Source organism: Protobothrops mucrosquamatus, unplaced genomic scaffold (assembly GCF_001527695.2).
Source record: "Protobothrops mucrosquamatus isolate PMUCROS unplaced genomic scaffold, P.Mucros_1.0 scaffold213, whole genome shotgun sequence".
NCBI classification, from domain to species: Eukaryota; Metazoa; Chordata; class Lepidosauria; order Squamata; family Viperidae; genus Protobothrops; species Protobothrops mucrosquamatus.
In genome coordinates, this window is record NW_015386567.1 from 820,167 (window position 1) to 844,101 (window position 23,935).

Genomic DNA, 23,935 nt, shown 5'->3' on the forward strand with positions numbered 1-23,935 from the left:
CTGATAGTGATATTTGAGGGTAAATATGAGTTACAATTTGTAGCTGATTTCATTTGAGATGGAAAATAGTAGATTTAAAAAAAATAAAATATGAGAAACCTGCAGCCCGCCCTTAGCATCTAAAATAGTTTTGGCCTCATTCTAATCAGGTTAAAGGTAGACTGGGTTTACAGTGTATACGAGAAAAAGGAAACTGTATTAGCTGCTTGGATCACTGCAGGTCAAGGAAAGTTCAAGTCAGTGTGCTCCTAATAAAAAACAAGAAAAGCAATCAGCCCAATGTGCTTGGGGAAAAATACAAGAAAATTGACCATTTAATTTTGAGAAAGTGAAAAGGAAACATTTTGAGCTTCTTTTTGGTTTTGTGGGAGCAGCCTCCCAGAATATCACTTTCTAGAGAAAAATCACATGAGATACTTTGTTTTTACTTCCTGGTAAAGAAAACAACCATAGAAAACCTGTGTGGATATTAGAATAGGGGCAGCAATTTAGTTTGTTAGACATAAAGCAATAGATAATCTCTCTTCTTAGTAAGCTACCCAATTCTAGTAGAAGCTAGCTAAGGATGTGGGGTGTCTTTATTTACAGTTCAATAAGCTTATTAAAGGACCAAATCTTTCAAAGTGCTTGAATACATTTCAGCTTCTCTGACACAATATAATATCTTTAAAGTGTAGAAAGAGCAAGGGAAGGAATCATTGCTTTTGGCTTCTAAAACAACTTAAGACATCAAAGAGAGCCATTTGAGATCTAGTTTTCTTCTAACATAATAGGTTTGCTTGACCTCTTTTTTTTGTCTCTGTGACTTTATTTCAAGAAAGGCTAGTATTTGAGTACAAATTGCATTGCCTGAATTCATGGATACTTTAATGGGTTTAAAAGACACAAAACTCACAAGGGCAGTGCTCCCCCCCCTTTTTTTTAAAAAAACCCAGACACAGATCAAATCAAACTGCTTTGTGACAGGCGGGGTAGCATACAAAGTCCTTAAAAGCTACTGGTGTAAAACCATTATATGTTCATCCAAGGAAAACATACCATACTATATTCCTTTTTTTATTTACAATCATGTAATCTGTAAATATATAGATTGTATTATTACTACCATAGGGCACAGTTCTCATGGACTGTATTGGTGCCTGTATTCTGACATCTTGTGCCTGTATTCTGACATCTTGCCTATGAATGATATAGAAACATTCCTGAGTCTACCATTATCTTTTTTTTTTTGGATACCAGTTATCAGTCCCTGCATTTGCTATAATGACAATGCAAGTATTTGCATACTGTCATGAAAGGTGTGCTGCATGTGAAGAACAGATGGAATGGGACACTCACTAATCAACTGTTGTTTAGTAGACTAAAAGTTGCAGGACACATATCAGTATTTCTTTTTGTGGCCTAATCCTGGTAAAGCTCAGGTAGAGAAAGATGAATACACAACACACACACAACACACACATACACATTAGCAATTGAATTGAAAAAGATGCAATTAAAGCTGGTTTAAAAATAAATCCTTTTTGAAAGCTGTTCCTCATTTGTTAAGGGCACATTGGCTTGGGTATTTGTGCCATTCCTAATCTCTTCAAAGAGGAAAACAATAATATCTTTAAATAGTATGTGAAAATTAATGCACACTTGCATATTGGGAAGATGGAGCCCAGTGAGTTTCACTATTTTTCAGCTGCTGTTTTAAATTGCTGTTTTAAATTCCATTGAGTGGAATAATAAAGGAGTGATCATGTCTAGTAGTTGGCCTTTGTAAAGACTGGCTGGCTAAAAGGCTTTATGATTTACAGAGGCCACAGCTGGCTTCCAACCGAGCTGCAGGGATGTATTCTCTCTTGGGTCTGGTAGCTAAAGATGAAAAGGACCCCAGAGCTGGCACAAAAGCAAATAAAATGCTTTGACTTTAAATAAAGCATCATAATTTATATGAGGCTCTGCTTTTCAGTCCCAATGAGATTCGTGGATCAGAGGCAGCTTTTGGAGGTTGTGCTTATCTAATTGTCTGATCCCACTGTATTTTGATAACCATATCCTGAAATAGACAGCATTATTTTTATCTCCTTCTGCCCTCTCCATTCCCTTATCCATGCTTTCTTGTTTCTTATTTCAAGGAACAGAATCAACTTCTTCCTCCTAATGTTTCATTATCTGTTGTTGGATATTTTCCTATTGTTCACACCTGGCAGCCTTTTATAGCCATAGAAAACAGTGGGAGAGTAATTGCCAAATACACCTTGAGGTTTATTTACTTATGGTTTGCATATGCCCTTCCTGCTGAGTTGTTTCTAAGCCTTTCACTGTTTTGAGAGAACAGGAAACAAAGAACTCACAATATCATTTTAGAAGTTAGTATGCAAGGTTTGATGGTATACAAAGCTCTGTCTGGAAGTTTGAGGATGGGTTTTTTGTTTTGCACAGCTTTGTAATACACAGTCTTATCCAGTTGTTTACAGTTGCCTTCTTTGAAGTCTTAAAATAAAGCAAGATGAAGGAAATAATTGTCTTTTAAAATGTGAGCTTAAATGTGTAATTTGATAAATATGTGCCTAATGTGAAAGTGGTTATCCTCTTGAGGCCTGTTCCTCTTACATATTTTTAAAGAATGGCATTCTTGGAGAGATGGAAAAAAGTAAAATAATAACTATATTTTTAAAGCTAGAATTGAAGACACTGGAAGAAATATAAACAAGTCAAGATGGAAGATTTCCGAAACATTTAAGTACTTTCCTTCCAGTTTCAACAATCTTCCTAGAGTTCACATGAACAACCTGAAAATGTTCATACACATTCAAGTGGCAGAAGACGTAATCCAAAATGTTGTTTGCATAGCCTTCCCTTGACAAGAAAAGAGAATTATTCTGCATTTAATGTTATGAATGTCATATTTTGGGATTTTTCCACAATGCTTTTTAAAAAGTATGGGTCCTTTTTAAAGAAAAACTACAGTATTTTAAAGTAATACAGTTTTCTCATCTGTTAATTGATTAGCAAAAGATTTGCAGTACATTACTTGCAGATGCTTCAAATTAGGAGTGTGGATCATTTTGCATATCAGTTGCTTTCTTTAAGGAAAATTAGGATCCTGAGCAGGATCAGACTTTACAGCAGTAATACCCAACCTTTCTGGCTCTGCGGACTGGCCGGGGGAGAGGGGGAAGAGGGTATGGTTTTGTGCAAGTAGCGGGCACACGTGTGAGTGCACAAAGCTCCATTTGCGCAAATGGAGTTTTGCACGCTCGCCCACCGAACAATACAGTGCCAGTGTTAATTAGATTTCTTTCTGACGTGCCCCATTTGTCTTTCTTATGTTGTTTCTTCTCTGGCTTTCCCTTTCATCTCACCTCTTCCTATATCAGCTTTCCTCCCTGCCTCACTAATCTCACCTCAGGGCGAATCACTCTGGAGATTTTGAGCATTCAAAAGCATGGAGAAATAGTTTGTATAAACTATGTAAAAATCATTGGACATTGTTTCACCTTTCCATACATATGAAAGCACAGTATTCAAATACCATTTTTTAAATTAAAAACTAATATACTTTTTAGGATCTAGCTGGATCACTCTGTGACATTATTTCAGGTTAAAGATGAAGTTTGTCATTTTGGTCTTGTAAGGATGTTACCTGTGCTTATTTCACCAACATTTTGAAGATTTTTTTTTTTTTTTGGCATTAAAGATTCATAAAGTGCCTTTTATTTTCTCTATAGTAATTAAGAATTACAGAATTAAATATGTCTGTCAACTAGTTATGAGTTTCTAATGTATCAGTGATATGAACTAAATGCTAAAAGTAATAGAATTAACTTTATGTCTTATATATATTTTAAGTGATATATATCAATTGATACATCAGTTAAACAATGTGATGATCAATACTTGACACCTAGTATAAGAGTAGTAGGGTAGTGAAAAATTGTCGAGGCACTAATCTGGTTTGGCTGACAGCCCAGCCACATCCAGTTTGTACTTTTTCCTTCTCACCCTTTGCCAAACAGAAAAATTATTTACCTCCCCAGTATAGTCCAAAGAGTGTAAAGTGGAATGGCACTGACTTAAAACTTCTCTCACCAGAAATTATTATTGAAAAACACTTTTGTTTCTGCCAGGCCTATACTGGAACCAACCCACTATTTATATTTGCTTAAACATAGCAATGTACATCATCAGAGAAAAATGTAAGAATTCACTCCAGTATAAACTGCTGTAAAAATAACTTTCTTTTAAGGAGCATTGCTGTATTATCATTGGGTTTTTTTGTTTCGTTTTTGCTCTTTATGCTAAAAGAAAACCTTGGTTCAAGTATTAGGTGAGATTTAATTCAGAAATGTTGAATTCATGTTGAAGCCAGATTTTCTACTATAATATACAAAAGCAGAAGACTACTAGAGATGCAAGAGAAGAAAAATGATGAGAGCTTATTTTAGTAGCCTAGGCAGTTCAGTATTGACCCGCTGTCTTCCTGAGAGAGAAATAGATGGTGGTGAATAAGCTAGAGTCTAGTTTTCCAAGAAGCTCAATGATTTTCCCAAATCAATACAACTCATTGGGCTTCAGAACAAAGGCTGCATGGGATGTGACAGTGATGAAAGTGGCCATGTGCTCTTTTGAGTATTAAAGCACAAAAGCCCATGGGGAAGCAAATGTTTTGATAATGCTTTTCCTTTCTTATTAATGTACTACGATGTAAATATTTTAGATTGTAACTTAAGTAATCTTACACATAATATAGTACATTACAGATTCTAGGTTTGTTTTTGGCTTGTTATATTTTACTATGCACTAGTATATATTAAATCATGCAGGTGATTATGCAGAGCAGTCAGATTACATAGAACATTTATTGAAAGGTAACATATTTTAAAGTCTTGACAAGCAATATGATTAAATAGAACCGTGAATCTTAGAAATAACCATTTTCCAAAAGAAATTGTCTTCATCGGGCTGTCTATATTGCCAGTCTATTCATTGGAACAGAGTCCCCAACCTATTGGGCACCATGGACCGGTTCCGTGAACAAAGGTTTTTCCACGGACCAGAGGGTGCGTGGTTTTGTTTGCTGCCTGCATCTTGTGGATGGGGCTTTGCTTGTTTGTGCGAATCGGTTGCTGGCATGCCATGACCCACTACTGGTCCAAAGACCGGGGGTTGGGGACCCCTGCATTAGAAGATCCTTCAGTTTCTTTATCTTGAAATGGACTGTATTTTGGGGACTAACACCACAGCAGTATGTCCCAGAGGTTTATAATTGTGGCAGGAATGTGCTAGTATATAAAGTGTGTCATTACAATGCTTGTTATTAATGTTGCCCACTGTCCTTACCTTTGTTTCCATAGGCAAGGTAGACTAATCAGACTTTTGTTCTAGCTGGTTTGAGTATAAGATGAATTTAATGGGTGATTCCTTGGCTATATTAGCAATGGTTTTCTTTAAAAATCACAATACATAGCCCTCCGCTTTTTGTATAAATTATCAATTTGAAGCAGGCAGTCCTTTCATAATTAATACCAGAATAAATTAATTTAATCATGTTAAAAATGAGCATGCTTTATTCTAAATTTTCATATTAAGACAAATGTAGATTGTCTATAAAGTAATATGTAAGTTGTCAGACAATTTTGAATTAGGAATCTTGATAACCTTAGACAATTTTTTGTGAAAAATCTTTTTAATCTTTTAACCAGTTTGGATCTACTTTGCATGTTTCTTTGACTTATTAAGCAAATAGCCACTTTATAATGGAGTCATGAGAAATGTTAGAGACCGTTTGATCCAGACAATGTTTTAATATAGGTAACCAATGTACAGTAGATACAGAAACTCTACATATTTCTGTTAAAATGCCAGGTTTTGAGATGTCAGACCAAGAAAAATCACTTCAAATTTTCCACCTTTAATATAACTTATAAATTGTACAATTCAATTGAAAAACAAATTGAAATTGTTTAGTGGGGAAAATAAAAAAAACCTGAAATAATGTGGCTGCATAAGTGTTTACACCCTCTTATAAGCAAAGATTTGGTGTGGTCAGAATTAACCAATCGCACTCAAACTGATATTAAATAATAGTCAGTACACTTAATCTCTAAATATATCCATTGCAATAATGTCCCCAAATAAAGTGCTTTGCCCCAAAGAGTGAAGGCATACATGGGGGAAAAGTGAAAGGAATATTCTGACAATTGTATAAGTACTATAGTTGGCCATGCTATATAGAATATAAGTTGAACCATGAAAACATGATCAATTTCCATTAATGCAGTTCTTTTACTTCAGTTACTTAGTGTCTTGTCCTTCCAACTAGATTCTAGTTACTATAACTTCCAGAGTGAGCATGCTCTGGATCCCATCAGGGATCCTAGTCACCTGGTGGGTTCCAGAAAGCATTCCTTCTCTGTCATGGCACCTGTCTTATGGAACAGCCTATCCCAAGATACTGCAAACCCTGAGCCTGTTGGTCTAGTAAATGGCTGTGAAGACTCTTCCTCTGGGTTCTGAGGCCAGGATGTTGATTGAGTTCTGGTTTGGAGGTGGTTTGTATGATGAGCTGATAATGTGATATTTAGGATCCAATTTTTTTAAATTGATTTACATTAAGGTGACCAACTTTTTTACAATGAAAAGGAGGACACAAATTGAAGAAAAAAATATTGTAAAAGCTGGCCCAACCCATGGAAGGTCAACCGCCCACCGCGCTCCCGCCCGCAGCCGCCCTGCTGCCCCGCTGTGTAGAGTGGGCCCCGCGGCTCCCAAAACACCAGCCACGCTGGTTCCGGCCCCGGGGGGCAGCCCGCCATCGACACACCCCGCCTGCAGCCACCCCGTCAGCACCACCGCCCACCGTGCGCAGCCCCGTGTAGAGCCAGCCCCGCTGCTCCCAAAGCACCAGCCGCACCGGCCCCGGCCCCGGGGGGCAGCCCGCCATAGACACACCCCCGCCTGCAGCCGCACCACCAGCATCACTGCCCACTCTGCACAGCCCCCTGTAGAGAGGGCCCCGCGGCTCCCACAGTACGGGGCAGCTGGCCGCTGCCGCCCCTCACACCCCCGCCCACAGCACCCCTGCCGCCCCTGCCTTTTGCGCCCGCAGCCATTATTGCCCTAGCAGAGCTGAAGATCAAGAGAAATTTACCGTTCCAGTCTCTTCCAGGTATCTTCGGAACTAACTAGGAGATGGTGTAGTTGGGTAGCAGGGAGGGGTACAAAGTTCCTGCCAATTCTCCTTCGCTGCAGACAACTTGCATGTGCAAAGTTTGCTGGCCGGGTGTTTTGGCATGCTCAGCAGCAATTCCTATTGGCTTTCGAAAGCCAATAGTGGGAGTAGCACAGCTCATGCAAAAGTTGAAAAAAAAAACCATCGAAAAAGGTGCCGGAACGCCGTTCTTAGCGTTCTATGAGAAAAAAAGCCTGCAGATTAGTCTTCAAATATCAAAAAGGAGGACATGTAGGAGGACACTTTTCGAGGGAGGACAGAACTTACAAAAGGAGGGCTGTCCTCCCTAAAGGAGGACGGTTGGTCACCTTATTTACATAGTTGGTTTCTTTTTATTTCTGTCACTGCCAGAATTCCTGAATAAATGAATGGCTGCATAAATATAGTAAATAAATAATACTCCCACCTCCAAATTCTATTTCTTGATGTGCATTAGAATACATTTCAGGGGGAAAGCATATGCTTCTTTTTATCTGCATTAATATTTCAGAACTTTTTTATTTCTGCTTTTGGTTTTGAGCACTAGTTCATATACTGTTACCTCCCATATTAATTTCTTTATTCTAGTTTTGTTTCAAACTCTGGTTGAGTTTGGATTGAAAAGTCTTCTACACTACAGAGAGTGTCACTGTCATAAGCCCCTTCTTTTGTTGGGTTGGGGAAAGAGGTATTTCCTTTGTCTGAGAAATTCTGCAAGTAGAAAAGGCAATCTGAAACATCCAGCAGACTTTGAGCAGTAGGATGCCTTCATCATAAAACGGAAAGCCATCTTATCTTTGATGAGAAAACCTGAATGCTAGAAAATCTGATCATCTTCAGGAAAGTATTACTCTGACAGAAGTGGGACAATAAAATGTCTTAAGAGCATATAGAGCAGAAAGGAACCAGGTTAGAGTTTTCATTACATATATATTTCTGTCTACTATCATTGTCTTTCCAGTTCCATGCTTTTCTGGTTGAAGCACTTTATTCGCATGATTCACTTCTGCAGTAGATTTCCTAAATTAAATACTCTTACTTCATTACTTGCATTCTTATGACCGAAAGAATCAGGGACAGATGTGTGCAAGGCCATTTTTCTCAAAACCCACTTGGCAAAAGAAAATTAATACAGAGAAAATTTTGTGACTTAACTGTGATAGCAGCAGATACAAGCACTTAGAAAACATAATTTGTTTACACTTTGCTCTTAATAATTTTCTAAACTTTATTCTTTTATCAACTTTAGCAATTCAGATTTTTTAGGCCATGATTCTTCTGTGTTTATTTATTTATACTATTTCTAGGTTGTCCCACTTCTGAAAGATTCCAGATGGTGAATAACAAAAATTAAAATAAGCATCAGAAAAACATAAAATGATTGTGATGCCTCCCATTCAATTTGACACAAGGCAATCTTTTTACTTGTTTTTGAGAAAGTAAGGAAAGTGGGAGCTATACATAACTCCAGAAGGAGAGAATTTTGAAAAGTGGCTAGCTGAGAACTATTTAATTTTTAGAGATGGATTTCAATTTTTAAAGAACTATAGATAACCATCCAGATAACTTTGCACCTAACTCAAATTTCCCAGAACTATCAGAAATTGAGGCTAAGACCTTTAGCTAACAGTTATACAATAATTTGACTTTGATTCCAAATAGGTGTTTTTGAACACATGGTGTAAACATAGCAGGTGTTCCCAACTCCTTTAAGCAGATAAGTCCTTTTACAGGATTATGTTGCAGGTTCAGAGGTAAGATCAACCACATGATCTTGGGAAAAGTTGTGATTGCTTTAAAATATTTCATACAGATGATACAGTTTTACTCCCTCTTACGAATTACAAACAAAGTGATGCATAGTGCCCCAATCAGATTATGGACAACAAGCAGGAATATACAATCACATTTACAGATCTTTGCCCCATCCACGCACATACTGAATTATTGGCTACATACTGCATTGTAAGCCTGTGCCAATCACTCAGTGAATGAACTGTATGAAAAGGGCCTCTTAGATGTGCTCTTTGAAGGAAGCACAACCACTTGCTTCATTAAGCATCTTGGTGGAAATCTGATCTGTGTTCAATCATATATGTCCATATTATTTTATGAGGGTTTTAGGCAGCTGCAGCTGATTCAAGGAACAAATCTAGTCAGTTTGCACAAGCATTTTTTTATGTAATAGTTTATAAAGAGACTAAATGTTATTTGGACAGCAGGCAAATATATAAAGGATCACCATATCAGTAACTACCAATCACGATCAAGTCATTTGGGGAAGAGCAGTAGAAGAACACTGTTCTCATATTCTGTTTGTGAGCTTTTCATTAGCCTCAGTGGAACTCAGCGTCTACGTCAGAGGTGTAAAACTCGCAATGTCACATGACGTGACATTTCGCGACTTTTTTCCCATTGCCGGCAATGGGGTGGGCGTGGTTTCGGCATGACGCATCTGGCCCACGGGCCTGCAGTTTGGCACCCGTCTACATCCTTATGTAAATCCACATATTACTTAAAAATAAATTTGGGTTCATGTTGCATATTAGCACAGAGAAGCAGTGTTCAAGTTCTAAGGAACGGAGAATTTCTACCATATATTTTTTAATCCATCATATGGGCAGTACTGCACATACATAACTGGCACTTCTCACAGTTTCTGGCAGATTTTTTTTCCACCAGCTCTCATTTGTGCAACAATGCTCAGTTTGAATTTTAGGAAAAGAAAGAAACATTTAAAAGTTTGAGCTGACTTCATTAGGGTGCTTTTCACCCTACAAAAATAAGTCATTTGTTAATATTGCTATATTTAGACATCAAGCAGGGTCTAAATTAGACAGTGTTAAGTAGTTGATGAAAAACTTCCAGAAATAGTTACTACAGTTCACTAATTTTAGATTTAACTTTAAATTTGCCATTACTAATCAGATACAGTAGTTATAACTTATCAAGCCTATATCATTTACAATTATAATTGTTTCTTAGTATAAATCATTACTTTGGCAAACAAATTCCTTTTTTCAAGATCCAGAGAAGATTTTGAATGCTTAACACAGCCCAGTTGAGCAGACAGTAACCTTTCAAGTTGACAGGCCCAGATAGTGCAAACAAACCAGAGCGTAATTACAGAAGCAGGAAGCATTTAAACAAGCCTCTTGTGCTGGTGAGATTATACCAGGCTCACTCCCTTCCCCTCCCCCTCACCATGTCACTTTCTGCTTGCACAGAAGGGTTGTGTTACATCACTGGTTTTTTTTCTTTTTGTGCCTCTGCTGCAGTGGTAAGTCCAACCAATCATATGGCAGCATTGTCAGCCAGCCCTGGCCAATCCAGAGACTGAATTTGAGGGAAATATGAAGCCCTTAGGGAAAGACAATAACAAAGGCCTTTTTCACTGCAGACAAATGTTAAGTGTCTGTGCAGACTTTTCCTGTTTTTTAATGCTATTATTCCAAGAAGGGAAGCCTTGTTGTTTCTTTCATGTTTCTCTTTCAAGTAATTTTAATTATACATTTGTGGTACATCAGAGATTCAGGCACAAAGAGATTTAGCCTATTGCATCTTAAGCTAAAAAAATGCATTAACCTTCTAACAATATAATATGTTTCAGTAATTTAAATACAGCAGATAGATTGAAAAATGTTAAGCAATTGGAAAGGTTTCCAACACCACATGCAGTGCCCTGGAGAGCAAATGATGAGAAGAACAGATCCATTCTGCATCTGTTTGAATGTGTATTTTTATAGTATAATTGGGAGTGGAGGTATTTTCCTTTCTACTTTTGTTTTTAATTGGAAAAATGAAATATATTTTTTGGGCCACTACACGCTGTGGCTTTTAGTTTTATTTAACAAAGATTTTATCATCCATATCTGGAGTTTATGTTTTTGTTTCTTTAAAAAAAGACCTCAAGTCAGGATATATACCTTATGTGGTGGCCTTCTGCATTTACAATAACACTCTAAAACCATGCAGGGAACCATTTTCCCCTCGTCTGATATGCTGTTGAAAATGCTTAAAGGAAATCCCTTCTTCCTTAGTACTTTAGCTAATAGCATTTCAAAATACTTTCCTGCTGTTAAAAGGTCCCTAAGGAAATAAGTTGCAGGTTACATGTTTTCTTTACATTGATGTTCTGGTCTGGGAAAAAGGTTGAATGCAAATTAGAAATCACACTAGTGACGTAAATTGAGCCGACAAGCTGGAAACATGAGGCAGGATGTTATTATTTATTTATTTATACATTATTTCTCAGTTTAAAGGCTGGGATGGAGTTAGAATATACAAATATATAGTGTGAGAGGAAAAAAACTTTCATATTTGCCAATTGGTGCTAAATATTTACAATGAATTACAACTTGATATTGTTGCTCTGGGTCTTTTTTTTTTAGCATGTCTTATTATGGATATTATGGAAACAATTATTTGTGTTCATATATATTTTAAATCTGGTGGAATATAGGTATTGTCTACAAGTCTAAATATTAGAAATTGTTTTTTATTTGAGGGAGCACTCCAGAAGAGAAATCTGATAGCTTTTCGGTGTTTAATAAAGAATACTCATTGACACATTGATTTTCAGTTTGCTTTTTGTTAAATATTGGAAAATATTTCTAATTCAGTTTTTCTAAATTTTCGTACTTGGGAGGAATGCCTTCTTAAGAAAAATAAAGAGCATTCAATATTAGCTATGTTGATAATAATTAGAAATTTTAATTATACAGTATAGTGTTTATATTGTGTAATTGCCTCTAAAGTAGGTATCATTTCAAATAAATATACTCTGTGTACTCTCTGAGAAGCGTTTCCTCTTGCCATCCAATGCCTTGTGGGCCAGTTACTGATACTCAGCTTAATTTCACTAGTGATCAACAATAATTATACAATAATAGAAAGAAATTAAGAGGTCACTGTTTTTAAAGCAGACACAGTAAAAAGCCATTCCCTCTCATTTTAGCATCTTGATCACTCCCTTATTCTTTGTCTTGCATGCACATTCATTGTTCTGTGGGTTTTAAATGGAAGTCACTGAAACCAAACAAGAGGAAGTTGGCAAACCACAATCTGTGAAAACAAATGAACATTTAGCTGGTTTTTTACCATTCTGTTTCTGAACCAAGTCCAAAAGTCATGATTCCCACCAACCAGCCTTTGTTTCTTTTCCATCTGCAGGTGTCCTTGTTGTTAATGTTACTTGGAGGAATAAAACCTATGTTGGAACGTTGCTTGATTGCACAAAACACGATTGGGCTCCTCCCAGGTAAGTAATTATCTGGGGGGAGTGGGGTCTGCTTTCTTGTTCACATTCTGACATGAGAACTAGACAGATAATAAGTTTTTTTAAAAAAAAATCATTTCACATAAGTGAAACCATATGTTGGAGGAAAAGTAGGCCATGCAGAAGAAATTATTTGCAAATGAATAGGCTTCGTATTTATCCCACTCCTCCAAGACCTGCAGAATGTACCCGTATTTTGAAAAGCTTTAAGAGGGAGTTTAGGTGCATTCAGTCTTGCCAGTACTGTATTTCAGTGCATCTATTTTTGTTCTAATTTTAGAAAGCAGGCATTGATCTTGCCATCAAAATTGCTGGTTTTGCTCTGAGTTTCAGCACTGTAACGTAGAAGGCCATAAAGTGAGATCTGGTGTGTGTTTCCTGTAGGCTATTATTTGCTCAATCCTTAGCTGAATACATGAATGGATTTCTTAAAATAAGGAATAGTGAATGAAATCCAGTATACAGTTAGAGAAAATGTGGGTTGCCTCTCCTGCTTCCTCTCACATCTACTAAGTTTGATTCTAGCATGTTAAAGTGAAAGAAAGGGAGAAAACACTATGGTGTTAATTAACAATTTTATGTTGTTTGCAGTATTTCACTGTTTATCTTTTTATGTGCCTGGTGTTATTTCATTTTACTGCTTCTGTGTATATAGTTTATTCTGTTGTTAAATCTTTTAAAAAAGAAAAAGAAAATAGTAAGAAATAGCAAGTAAATCACCTCCTGCAAAACTTGCATGGCATATCAAAAATTAAAGATGTAACTGAGTACCTTACTAAAATAATCAACCCCACGGATTACTACCCCATTCTTCTCCTACATGTGGGGACCAATGACACAAAAATGAATCTAAAAACAGTAATAGGAGATTACGAAGAGCTAGGAAAGAAAATTAAAGAATTAGGAGTGGTGTTTTCATCAATACTTCCAACAAAAGACCAATATCCAATGAGGGAGCAAAAGATTTTAGAAACAAACCCCTGGTTTAAAAAACTGATGTTGTCAACAGAACTTCGGCTTCCTAGACCATGGTCTGCATTACCTACATGAAGGGCTACTGGCAAGGGATGGGCTATACCTCACAAGAACTGGAAATAATATATTTGGTAAAGGGCTAGTTCATCTTATCAAAAGGGCTTTAAACTGAAATTGAGGGGGGAAGGGGGCAATCTTCCTGACCTTTAGAACCCTAATTCCAAGCAAAAACCACTAGATAACCAGTCACGTAAGGAGGTAGGGAGTAAAGAGAAAGAAGAAATAAAAAAAAATTAATGAATTTTTTCCCTTCCAGCTCTATTTTGATTGATTGATTGATCCTTCTCCCTCCTTAATTTCAGATGACTTAGGGAAGTGTCCTCCTCCCCCTCCCTAAACATTACTGATATTGGGGGGGGGGTCTGGATGTCTTATATGTTGGTTTGCCATTGAGACAGTTTTAAGATTTGATTTTTTTTTCTCATGTACCCAATTCTGAGAACTGATTTTATTTCTAACAGGTTTTGTGAATCGCCAACAAGTGACCTGGAAATGCGAGGAGGTCGGGGCAGAGGAAAGCGAGCAAGATCTGCAGCAGCTACAGCCACACCTGGGACTGATATTACCTTTACAGAGTCCAGAGGACTACAGAACAAGAACAGAGGTGGTGCCAATGGTAAAGGAAGACGGGGCAGCCTTAATTCTAGTGGCCGCAGGACACCCCCCAACTGTGCCATGGAGGATATGAAAGTCAGCCCTTTGTCTAATAACAAGAGGAAAAACAAGCCACCCATGGAGCTGGACTTGAATTCCAGTTCAGAGGATAACAAATCTGGAAAGCGCATGCGCACCAATTCTAGAAGCACTCCTACCACTCCCCAAGGGAAACCAGAGATGGCTTTTTTAGATCAAGGCTGCTCTTCTCCAGTGTTGATTGATTGCCCCCATCCTAACTGCAACAAAAAATACAAGCACATTAATGGGTTAAGGTATCATCAGGCTCATGCACATTTAGACCCAGAAAACAAACTGGAATTTGAGCCTGACAGTGAAGACAAAATCTCAGACTGTGAGGAAGCACTCGGCAATGTGGCACTTGAATGCAGTGACCCAAGCACAAGTTTATCACATTTTGATCAGCTGAAAGGGCCCCTGTCTCCTTGTTCCCTGAGTACCCCTGGAACACCAAAGGGGAAACGGGAGCAGGCCCACAATGGCAGGAATTCTGGCAAAAAGAGGGGCTTGAACAGTGAACTGAATAGTCTACCGGTTATTTCTAATATGACTGTGACTCTGGAAAACTGTTCAGTGGCAGAAAACAGTTTGGCCAGTGAAATGCCCAAGCTAGAAGCTGAAGGACTAATAGACAAGAAAAACCTAGGAGAAAAAGACAAAGGCAAAAAAGGCAGTAATTGCAAAGTAGATAAAAATCTGTCCAAGCTGAAAACTGCCAGACCCATTGCCCCAGCTCCGGCTCCCACACCGCCTCAATTAATAGCTATCCCCACAGCAGCCTTTACAACCACCACCACTGGGTCAATATCAGGATTGCCCTCCCTGACAACCACTGTTGTGCAGGCTACACCAAAGAGCCCTCCGCTAAAACCTATTCAGCCAAAGCCCACAATCATGGGAGAGCCGAGCACTGTCAGTCCAGCTCTCACATTACTCAAAGACAAAAAGAAAAAAGAGAAGAGAAAACTTAAGGACAAAGAAAGCAAAGAGACTGGGAATCCTAAAGTGGATTTGAAGCTGGGAAAATTAGAGGACACCAAGGGGTCTGGGAAAGAGATTACTGGGCATTTTTTAAAGGAACATCTCAGCAAGAATGAAGTGTTAGCTAACGGACTGTCAGAGTCTCAGGAGAGCAGGATGGCAAGCATTAAAGCTGAAGCTGATAAAGTTTACACTTTCACAGACAATGCCCCCAGCCCTTCGATAGGGAGTTCCTCCAGAATGGAATGCAGCCCTTTAGTCAATGGACAGTCTTCAGTGGCGCCACTGCATGTGTTGACACAGAATGGAGCAGAGGGTGCTGCTGCTAAAACTAACAGTCCTGCTTACTCGGATATCTCTGATGCTGCAGACGATGGTGGTTCTGACAGCAGGTCAGAGGGCATGAGGTCAAAGGCCAGCTCTCCTTCAGATATTATTTCTAATAAAGACAGTGTTGGAAAAGGACATTCTTCAACGCCGGTACAATTACCCCAAGTAAAAGAAGCTCATTCTCCTTATTACCATGGCTACGATCCTTATTATTCTCCAAGCTACATGCACTCTGGACAGGTCAGCACCCCCGCAGCTGGGAACAGCAGCAATAACCCCCAGGGAATGAAGATCAAAAAGGAGGTGGAGGAAGAGGCTGAGAAAAAAGATAAGGCAGAGCCTCCAGAATCCAAAAAAAGTGAAGCTGGTCCCACTAATTTGCAGCCTCAACACCAGTCTGTAATAACTCAGAGGCATCCTGCACTTGCCCAGTCACTTTACTATGGCCAGTATGCTTATGGGCTTTATATGGACCAAAAATCCTTAATGGCCTCTAATCCTGCTTATAGGCAGCAGTATGAAAAATACTATGAGGACCAGAGATTAGCAGAACAGAAAGTGACTCAAACTGGTAGAGAATGTGAAAGGAAAAACGAGCTCCAGCTGAAAGACCTGGGAAAAGATGACAAGTTGAAAAATATACCCTCTGCTACAATCTCAAAAGCACCTTCAGCTTCAGAGACTAATAAAAACAACACTAAATTAGGGTCATCAGTCCCTAATAAAACTGAGGAAACAAGTAAACCTCAGATGCTTTCAAATCATCAGCAACAGATTCAGTCCGATAGCTTCAAAGCAAAACAAATGGAAAACCATCAGCTTATAAAGGAGGCTGTGGAGATGAAATCTGTTATGGATTCTATGAAGCAGACTGGAGTAGATCCTACTACAAGGTTTAAACAGGTGAGAAGGAGGAAAGGTGAGGGGTGGAATTATTCTAAGCTTAGATCCTAGGGCTTTAAGCTATAATCTTTTGGCATTTACTTGCAGATACTTCTGCCAAGGATTGTGCAGCTCATGTGGATGTTTTTTCTTGCTTTCTCAAACAAGATTTATTGCTATGCTCTCACCCAGATTTCAGGATAGTAGCAACTGACCTCCACAGCTAAGCCCAATGTTAAAAAGAGAGCTATCCTCGTGATGTACTGAATTTGTATTTTGAAAGATAGAAATGATGACATAACTTCAGGGATTTGTCTGAACACTTAGTGGCTATTCACTATTCTTCTAAGGTTCAAGGCCAATAAACATCAGTGGAGTGTGCAATCCACATAAGAGCAGGGTAGAAAGAAGTAATTGAGTCACTTGGCTTTTGAGGCTTAAGGATATTTCTAAACCTTATGGAGCTGTGCTCTGCTTTCAGTCTAGAATACTGAAGTGAGATTCTTTGCATGCTTCTTCTCCTCATGCTCTGCCAGAACTCTTCTTTCCTTGAACACTTGTTATGTTAAATTATCCTTCTGTTTGTAAGCAAATTTGAGGGTGGTTGCAAATTTGTGGTGATCAGAAGGGTTGAACAGGGTGAGCAGGCAGAGAGGCTGCGTCTGAGACCTTCAGCAATACTTATCCCCAACTGGCTTTCTTCCAAGTATGAGAAGGAATTCAGACTCCATAATCTCCAGCCAACTAGCTGGGACTGGCAGGAGTTGGCATCTCAAATTTCTAGATTATAGTATAAAAAGCTACACATAATTGAGGAAAGCATAATGCTTCCAAAAGTCATTCACATATGTAGAAATACTAGTAATTCATGGGGAGGATTTATTCTTTGATAGGTTTGTGGCAAAATCTGAGAATCCCTGTCTTATTTAAAGTGGTAAATATAAATCTCACTGTATAATTCGGCTTATTATATCAATAAATCAGCAAACAGGAAGATAATGTGTTAATGTTATGCTTTGCAAATATTTTCAAGTATGAGAAGAAGAGTTTTAACTTTTTTCAGACAGGGTAAATAAATAGATCTTATTCATGCTAGTCTTTGATGGAAGTCATAAATCTTAGCCTTTATATTACACAGCAAGATCTATATTCATAAACCCACCCACCCCCAGTATGAAATATTTTATTGATGTTTGCATAAATGATTTAGATCAGCGATCCCCAGCCTTTCTGGCACGAGAGGCTAGTTTTGTAGAAAACAATTTTTCCACGCTCCAGGGGGAAGGCATGTTTTTGTGCGCAACCTAGATCCTGTGCATGGAGAGATGAAGCTTTGCTCATTCACCCGCTGCTTGCACAGCCTAGTTCATAACAGGCCATGGACTGGTACTGGTCCTAGCCCGGGGGTTGACGATCCCTGGCTTAATTAAAAGAAAATTGCTAAAATCTGCGGTATACCCAATTAAAAACCACAAAATAATAGATCAAAAACATACACCAACAGGAATCAATTTACATTGGTTTGCAAGGCATATGTATCATAATGATGCTTTCTTTGTCTAGCTCTAGAATTCTCAACAGTGTCATATGTAAACTATTTCAGTTTCAAAACACAAAAATGGAGATTGCTGTGCAAAAATCATAAACGTAACTCAGTTTGGTTTGTGGAACTTGTCATATATTTATTACACTGCTTTTAAAACTTTTCATTATTCAAAACCAAGTATCAGAAAATCCTTACCCATTGTAGGTAAAACACTTTTAAGTTAATTTAAATATCCCCATTGTGATTGGGTAATTGTTTTATATGTCTTACCCAAAGAAAACCCATTTTTACCCCATTTGGGGTAATTTACTCTGGTTTGGGAAGCATTGATTTTTGGGGATTGTGACCAGTTTTTCTATATCCAAGCTAAGCCAATTGGTAAAAACTTTGTATTGTTTACTTCAGTGTTGATAGTTCCTATTGCAAAAACCTTCTTCAGCAAAAATAAAAAACCACCCCAATAACCCAAAGATATATATTTGCTTATTAAGAAATCTTATTTCTGCCTTCAAAGTAAATTACAAATTTCCTAAAATAAAACCAAAACTACAGTTGTCTCTTTAAATTTTATCTTTAAATGTTATGTATTTTATCCATTAAGGTAGTGAGGGTTCATTTAAGTTCAATGAAAGCAATTCTTTGTACTTTATATTAATTTTTAATGAAATACTATTGCTACTCATTTCTGTTCATAACTCTGGCTTTAAAAATTACAAGCTTTTGTTATTTTCCTAAGGCAAACAGGACTTCTATATGACAAACTGTGTCCTCTTGCATTGCCCATTAATCCTTTTCCAGCTTATGGAAGTCTCCAAAGCAGTATGTGACATCACAAAATGACTTCTACCTTGTGAAATTTAGACAGAGACTAAGATTACATTCCTAGCTATATATATATACTGTATAAAGCAAAAGGCCAGCTGGAAGGAGTTAGTGAGGCATTTCTGCCGACTTGAAGCTATTTTCTGCTCAGTAACTGCAAGAGGAGAACAGACTGAGATGCCAGTAAAAGAGTTATGTCACATGCAAACTCCAGCAATGTTACAGTGATAAAGACATGCCCACAATTCCAACACAGAGTTCGCTCAGGTTGACAATAGCATTTTCAACATATTGCATTTTTTTATGCAAGCTGCAAACCCTTCTATATTTGCCAGTTCTACTCTTGTCTGTTTTGGCTCTGTTCTCTGGACCACAGTAGTTGTAGGTTCTTCTTTTAGAATGTAAATATTAAAATGGTGGGGTTTTTTCTTCTTCCTTTCCTATCAGGATCCAGATACAAGAACATGGCATCATTATGTATACCAGCCAAAATATCTTGATCAGCAGAAAGTGGAAGAACTGGACCGTGAAAAAAAGTTAAAAGAAGATAGCCCCAGAAAAACACCTAATAAAGAAGCTTCCTTCTCTAGCCTTCCAGTTTCATTAAACAGCATTAAAGAAGAGCCCAAGGAGATGAAGCGTTCTGAGTCTCAGCCACTGGAGGAGAACAAGATAAAAAATGATGATCAAAAGACTCCTGTAAACTGGAAGGAATCCCGGGGTACTAGAGTGGCTGTTTCCTCTCCAATGACTCAGCATCAGTCATATATACAGTACTTGCATGCTTACCCTTACCCACAAATGTATGATCCTAATCATCCTGCATACCGCGCTGTTTCTCCTGTTCTCATGCATAGTTATCCAGGTATGTACCAAATTAATCTGAATAGGTCCATCAGTTTTGACATTGTCTATTAGAAGCAAAGGAAAATTAGAAGCTTCAGAGATTCAATTTCTTTTGCAAAGATCTAGGAGTGAAATAAATGTAACATAAGTTGTTATTTTTTATGAATTATCAGCATTTCCAAATACAATGTCCACATCCATTGGCATTCTCCTGGGCTATTACACTCAGATAGTTGCTTGCCTATAAAAATATTCTAAGCATTTACTTTCAGAACCATTACAGTTATTACTTCTTTCACTTAAATCCCTAAATGTTTGAAATAGCAATATGTTCAGCCCTCTTTATAACTTTTCATTTGCCAGGTTCAAATAGCCACGTTTGACAAGAGAAATCTAATCCCTTGAATACAATTTTTGTAATTTGCATTTCATGCATTTGAAATTGCCTTACCCCCAATAGTAACTTGAGAGTGCCTTTATTTTTTTATCTGTAGGTGCCTATCTCTCACCAGGATTTCATTATCCTGTTTATGGAAAGATGTCTGGGAGAGAAGAGGTGGAAAAAGTCAATACCAGCCCTAGCATCAGCGTAAAATCAACCACTGAATCTAAAGCACTGGATTTGTTGCAGCAGCATGCCAATCAGTATCGTAGCAAGTCGCCTGTGGTAAGATATATCTTGTTCTTAAAGAATTGCATAAATTGGCATAACTGGAAGAGTGAGAGGGTTAACTTTAACTAGTATACCTAAATATTCATATTTGAGAACTAATCATGATTTAAGTTAGTTTGTGCTTTCTTTCAGGAACCAAATTTAAAAAGGCATGGGCCTACTTTTAATTGCACTGTGTTCTGTTTCATTGTATTTTCTCCTAAATGATGCTTAAAAATCTCAAGGTACAGTAATAAAGCTGAAATAAGTTTTCAAACATTAATCAGAATAAGGAACGCAGTAAAGCCTTTGCACCTCTCCTTAATTTTTGGAATGTCACCATCAAATTATTAAAAAAATCAGGTGTTTTTTAGATAGGTTGAAGAAAATTTAATTGCTGTAACAAAAGTTCTTCACCCTAATGTTTAATTAAAATAGTTGTCTTCTTTCTCAAGCCAGGTGGGTATAGCTTTTGTTAGTAGAGTAATTGGAATAATATAGGTGCAGGATGGTATAAGGCAGACATGTCAAACTCGCGACGTCATGTGACATCACGCAATGTATCGGGACGGTTTTGCCATTGCCGGCAATGGGGTGGGTGCAGCTTCTGCGTGACACGTCTGGCCCACGGGCCAGCAGTTTGACACCCCTGGTATAAGGTGTCAGTAGTTCTTTGAGTTACGCTCAGTTTTCTGATAACTGACAGACGTTGCATGTTGCTTATAGCCAGTTGAGGAGATAAATAAATGCTGTAAGTAAATAAACTTAATGGTTATTTCCATGTAGTTTTCTTGGCAGCAGGACAGAAGTGTTTTTTGTTTTTTTCTTCCCAATCTAAATTATAGTCTGGGATTCTTTGTTGGAAGAACTAACTTGATTCAACCATGCTTAGCTTTTAACATGACAAGGTTGGCTAGCTGTTGCCACCCACCTGGGATAGATTGGAGATACAAGACATTAACTAGAGCCTGAATAGCTCACATCTAGAAAAATGTGGAGTCATCTATTAATTTTTCTCAATTTGTTTTGTTTTCAGCCTGTGGAAAAATCTACAGCTGAACGTGAGAGAGAAGCAGAAAGGGAGCGAGATCGTCATTCCCCCTTTAGTCAACGGCATCTTCATACACATCACCATACACATGTTGGAATGGGCTACCCGCTAATTCCAGGTCAATATGACCCATTTCAAGGTGAGTGTCAGCTTTCCTAATATTGTTGATTATAAAAATTCTTGGTTTTGATAGTGACCACATTGTTGATAGAACCTACTATTTTTGCCAGGATATGGGTATAGAAATGCAATCTTAAAGCCAGCCCAACTGGTTCAAATGGCCATAGTCATCTAAGGTGCAGTGGGCTGACTTAAAGGGTGCTATTTTCAGTTCTCTGCATGGCTGTAGGAAGGTGAGGAAATTAGGCAATTGGAGTGCATGTGTGTGTATGTGTGTTGTGTTGTGTTGGAGCTTCCATGGATTCAAAGACTGCCTTCAGCCATACTAACTCTGTGGTGGCATTGTGAGCATGCCATTATTCTTGATCACATTTGGGTACACCATAACTTGGTTTGTTCATTCCTTCTGTTCTCCTTATTAAGCTTTTTTGTCAACATGCTGCAGCCAATAGGGCACCCTTGCTAACAGAATTGGGGGGAGGAGTCAGCTGATTTCCTGCCCAGTAGAAAGGTCTTTCGTCTTCCGAAACACCTCATTTTTGTATTGATAGGGAGTAAAGTTTGTTGGCTTACTATTGAGTAGGTATTATTAGGATTCTGCTGCTAATAAGCCAAATAGTCCATTATGGGTTTTTCAGGTAACAGGGTGAACTTACATTAAATTGATGTAAAATATGTAAATAGTATGAGTAGATTCATGTGATTTAAAAAAAATGGGGAAAGGCCAAGTGAGAGTAGTAGTAGTAGTAGTAGTAGTAGTAGTAGTAGTAGTAGTAGTAGTAATAGTAACAATAATAATATAATAATAAAGTTGGAAGGGACCTTGGAGGTCATTGAGTCCAACCCCCTGCTCAGGCAGGAAACCCTACACCATTTCAGACAAATGGCTGTCTAGTCTCGTCTTAAAAACTTCCAGTGTTGGAACATACACAACTTCTGGAGGCAGGTTGTTCCACTGATTAATTGTTCTAATTGTCAGGAATTTTCTCCTTAGTTCTAGGTTGCTTCTCTCTTTGGTTAGTTTATTAATGAGTAAGACCTCTGTTAGTCATTTAGTTCATATAGTTTTAGAACCAAGATTGTTTTAATTAAATAATATATTACTGGAGGTTAATCATAAGCAGCAATTTTTTTCTGCTGTTTTTTTGCTATGTCCCTGTATTCTACTAATATTAAAGGCTATTTTTCTTACCTGCCCCAAAGAGCTTCTATGATGTTTATAGCTGAAAAAGTGTTAACTCATTATGTTCATTTAGTGCCCTGCCAATTTCTCTTTTGTGCAAAGTACTGACTGTGCTTCAGTGGTCCCATATGCTTTATGGGATATTTATATGTGTTCAGAAAGAAAAACACTAAAACGATTGCTATTATGCAAGCATTATGTTTTGAGAAGCTATAACATCTTTGCTGTAACTCACTGTGACTTTTGATTCTTGTTGTTTCCTGGTGCCTATTATTTCTACTGAGCTTCCTATTCAGGAATTCACGCAAGCCATTTAGCACCATGCAGTGCAGTACTTGGAAAATAATACAATAAGGCAGAATGCCTTCTTTTCTTACAAAATGCCTATTAGGTGGAATCTGAAAAAAGGCATGCTGGTTAGAACAGTTAGGCAGGGTTTTCTCCAGCTTGCTTGCAGTAATTAGGTATGCCTTCTGCAGAAAATATAATGGCGCTGTTGTGATTCATGTCTTGTTAATATGGAGGTCTGTAGCTATTGTCGACTTTTGTGAGTACCAGCACACATGTCCTGAGATATACCATTTCACTTTTCTCCAGGGCTGACCTCTGCTGCCCTTGTTGCTACTCAGCAGGTGGCTGCTCAGGCATCTGCATCTGGTATGTTTCCTGCACAAAGAAGGTAAATATTGTGAACTATACTCGACTATCTTAATAGGAAGGAAAAGGAAAAATTGTTCCATATTTTGAGGGCAGTCTTTGTAGGAAAGATGCTTTGTCCGTTAATGAGAGCATCATCGTCCTCATCATAACATTTTCCACAGAGCTGTTACCATAGCATAGTTAATTGATCACTGAAGCAGACGCTGTTCTTCTGAAAAAAAAATGCACCATCCTGTCCATCATGTAACAGCAAATCATTTAGATTTCCACAGAGTATGATTTAGCTGTGTGTGTGTAAGTGTGTGTGTCTGTGTGTATACATATGTTCATCTTTGTGATGTTGTCATAAATCTGTAAGAAAAATGGGCACTTTGAGATAGCATATATTTTTAAATAAAATATCTGCATTTAAACAGGATTAGTATTCAACCGTTCTTAGCAACTGGAAACCCTACCTATAAATAAATGTACATTAATTAACAGATAATTAAATATCTGTCTGGTTTGCTATAGCATAACAGTACTTTTCCCACTTATTGAGACTGTTGATGTTACAGAGTTAGAAATGGAGTATTCTAAAAGGTTCTCTTGTTTTCTGTTTCTTTTCAGAGAATGATAAATCTGGACATGTACATCATCATGTGACTGGATCACATGAAAATAAGCGCTTTAT

General features: G+C 37.9%; 1 protein-coding gene across 1 annotated transcript in view; it reads left to right on the plus strand.

Annotated features, from left to right (window-relative positions):
• ZNF608 (zinc finger protein 608) overlaps positions 1–23,285 on the plus strand; it is an 84,062-nt gene extending 60,777 nt beyond the window's left edge. The window contains exons 3-8 of the mRNA XM_029283760.1: positions 12,374–12,461; positions 13,976–16,403; positions 19,198–19,615; positions 20,091–20,263; positions 21,285–21,438; positions 23,200–23,285. Coding sequence (XP_029139593.1) covers positions 12,374–12,461; positions 13,976–16,403; positions 19,198–19,615; positions 20,091–20,263; positions 21,285–21,438; positions 23,200–23,285 — 3,347 coding nt within the window. The remainder of the gene's footprint in view (positions 1–12,373; positions 12,462–13,975; positions 16,404–19,197; positions 19,616–20,090; positions 20,264–21,284; positions 21,439–23,199) is intronic.
• Positions 23,286–23,935: the final 650 nt, after the last annotated feature.